The sequence below is a fragment of the Tachysurus fulvidraco genome, chromosome 18 (genome assembly GCF_022655615.1).
Source record: "Tachysurus fulvidraco isolate hzauxx_2018 chromosome 18, HZAU_PFXX_2.0, whole genome shotgun sequence".
Lineage (NCBI taxonomy): Eukaryota > Metazoa > Chordata > Actinopteri > Siluriformes > Bagridae > Tachysurus > Tachysurus fulvidraco.
In genome coordinates, this window is record NC_062535.1 from 16,344,071 (window position 1) to 16,346,570 (window position 2,500).

Below are 2,500 nucleotides of genomic sequence, written 5' to 3' on the forward strand. Positions count from 1 at the left end.
TGATCTACTGTGTGATCAGTGCCATCTACTGTGTGTATGTGTGTGTGTGATCTACTGTGTGACCAGTGCCATCTACTGTGTGTATGTGTGTGTGTTTAATAATAGTTGTATCAAAATACTCAACAGCCTCAGGACAATAATAGTTTGTAGCCTAGTAGGTGTGACGTTTGGTGTAATTACTTTATGGATGGATTTCATTCTCTTGTTCAGTTTTGTAGTTTTTACTGAATCTGCTCAAGCAGGTAAGGAGTGGACGAAATATTTATTGCTATATGTTTCTCCATGGCTGAGAAAATGCTGAGTGTATAAGAAACCCTTCTGCTTTTTGGCTGCTGAAGTTTATCCTCTTGTGCACACAGTGATATAAACTCCATCTACACTTTATCTGCTATAAACGGCATCTCTCTTGTAAGAACCTGTCAGCCTGATTTATGGAAAAATAAATAAATAAATAAAAACACTAAAGTGCCATCTACTGTTTTATTTACATCTTCTACAATTGGACGATGTTGATGACGTCAAGTGGTGTGTGTGTGTGTGTTAGTGTGTTTGTGTGTGTCTGTGTGTGTGTTAGTGTGTGTGTGTGTGAGTGAGTGTGTGTGTGTGCGTGTATGTGAGAGCGTGTGTGTGTGTGTGTGTGTGTGTGTGTGTGTGAGAGAGAGAGAGAGAGAGAGAGAGAGAGAGAGAGAGAGAGACTAGTGTCACGTGCTGTGGAGCGATCAGCTGATTGGTGCATCACTTCCTGTTTAGTTTTCCCGGTGTGTCGGTTTCGGGTTCGAGCGTCTCGCAGATTTACCGCAAATTCTGCGCTTTTTACCGGATATCGTCACATTTAGGTAAGTGTGTATGCTCTTTTCTTAGCGCTTTACACCTTAACCTTTAAACTCTTTGCAGTTTGCATCCACAGATCTGTAAGCAGTAAACTTTCCTAAAGAGACCGAGACACTTCATTTAAACTGAAGGATAAACACTTCTAGTTCTAATACACAGTTATAATCCCCTTGGCTGAGATCAGAAGGTCAGCTGATGACCACACGATCTACAGCCGACCTTCTGGATGAACAACGTAACAGATTTGAAGCTTCATTTAGTTGAAAAACATACAGTTTAAACAGTAAACAGGCTCCGGGGCAGGGCGATGATTTGGCGCTGTTACATCGCGATACTTTTCTCTCGATACATCCTGAAAATGTTTACACGATACATGACATATTTGATTTTATTGCCATGTTCTTGGCCAAAATACAATTCATAACCTAGTTGTGATATCTTAGAAGATACGACAGATAAACACGGATGTTAATGACGATAACACGGACATTTAAAATAACGGATACAGCGATAAAAGACATAAACGCATACGTAGTGTAGGTGGGGCGACATGTACACAGTATGGACTATAATATGATTAAATAGTTATAGAGTATGGATGATGGTGAGGATACACATACAGTGTTGGATGGTAATATGGACGAATGCAGAAAAAACGAGATGTGGGAAAGTTCGCACGAATATTACGCACCAAAGTAATTTATTATATTTTGATAACGTGTATGAGATGAAACACTGGGCACAGAAATAAAGCTATTGTGTGTTCAGATGGTTCTAAGGTGAAGGTGTTCTGTTTAATAAACATTTGAAGTCTCTGAGGTCATTTTAAACTTTTTTTTTGTATCTTTTTTTGGAGGCTTTTGCATCCACAGGTCGTTCATGAACACCTCGGAGAGCGACGAGGACTCGTGTAACGAGAGGACAGCACTCATGAGCACAGAGAGTCCATGTGTGCAGCCGTATGACGGGCAGCGTGACTCGCCCCAGGACGGCGACGCCACCCGGGTGAGTTCCTTTTTAACAGAAGAAAACCCAAAATGGCACAAAAACCTAAGTGCTAAAAAGTGCTATTGTGGTGCGTGCGCCCGTGTGTGTGTGTGTGTGTGTGTGTGTGTGTGTGTGTGTGATGACCTCCACCGTGTTCCTCTCAGCGTCGGCCCGTCAGCTCCGACCCGACAGACTCTATTCAAGGTCCCCGCGATGCTGTTCAGGACGGTGAGGACGAGGAACTGACGCTGAAGTACGGCGCAAAACACGTCATCATGCTCTTCATCCCTGTGACGCTCTGCATGGTGGTCGTCGTGGCGACCATCAAATCCGTCAGCTTCTACACTGAGAAAAATGGCCAGCATCTGTACGTATCGTATCGTTAAACGCTGTATCCAGACTCGTTTCTGGAATTGATTCGTTAATGTTTTTTTTTCCTTTTTAGCATTTACACGCCTTTCCCTGAGGACCCGAACACCGTGGGCGAGAGGCTGCTGTCGTCGTTCCTCAACACCATTGTGATGATCAGCGTGATCGTGGTCATGACCATCTTCCTGGTGCTGCTCTATAAGTATCGCTGCTACAAGGTGAAGCTCCTCCTTTTCCTCTCTGTCTGTCTCTCCCTCTCTCTCTTTCTTTCCCTCTCTCTCTCTCCCTCTCTCTCTCTGTCTGTCTCTCTGTG

At 43.6% G+C, this 2,500-nt stretch overlaps 1 protein-coding gene across 2 annotated transcripts in view; it reads left to right on the top strand.

Annotated features, from left to right (window-relative positions):
- The first annotated feature begins 679 nt into the window (after nt 1–679).
- Nucleotides 680–2,500, top strand: part of psen2 (presenilin 2) — a 9,265-nt gene continuing 7,444 nt past the window's right edge. For both annotated transcript variants that reach the window (XM_027178927.2, XM_027178928.2), the window contains exons 1-4: nt 680–836; nt 1,688–1,836; nt 1,983–2,185; nt 2,264–2,405. In XM_027178927.2, the coding sequence (XP_027034728.1) occupies nt 1,711–1,836; nt 1,983–2,185; nt 2,264–2,405 (471 nt within the window). In that variant the 5' untranslated portion in view covers nt 680–836; nt 1,688–1,710. The remainder of the gene's footprint in view (nt 837–1,687; nt 1,837–1,982; nt 2,186–2,263; nt 2,406–2,500) is intronic.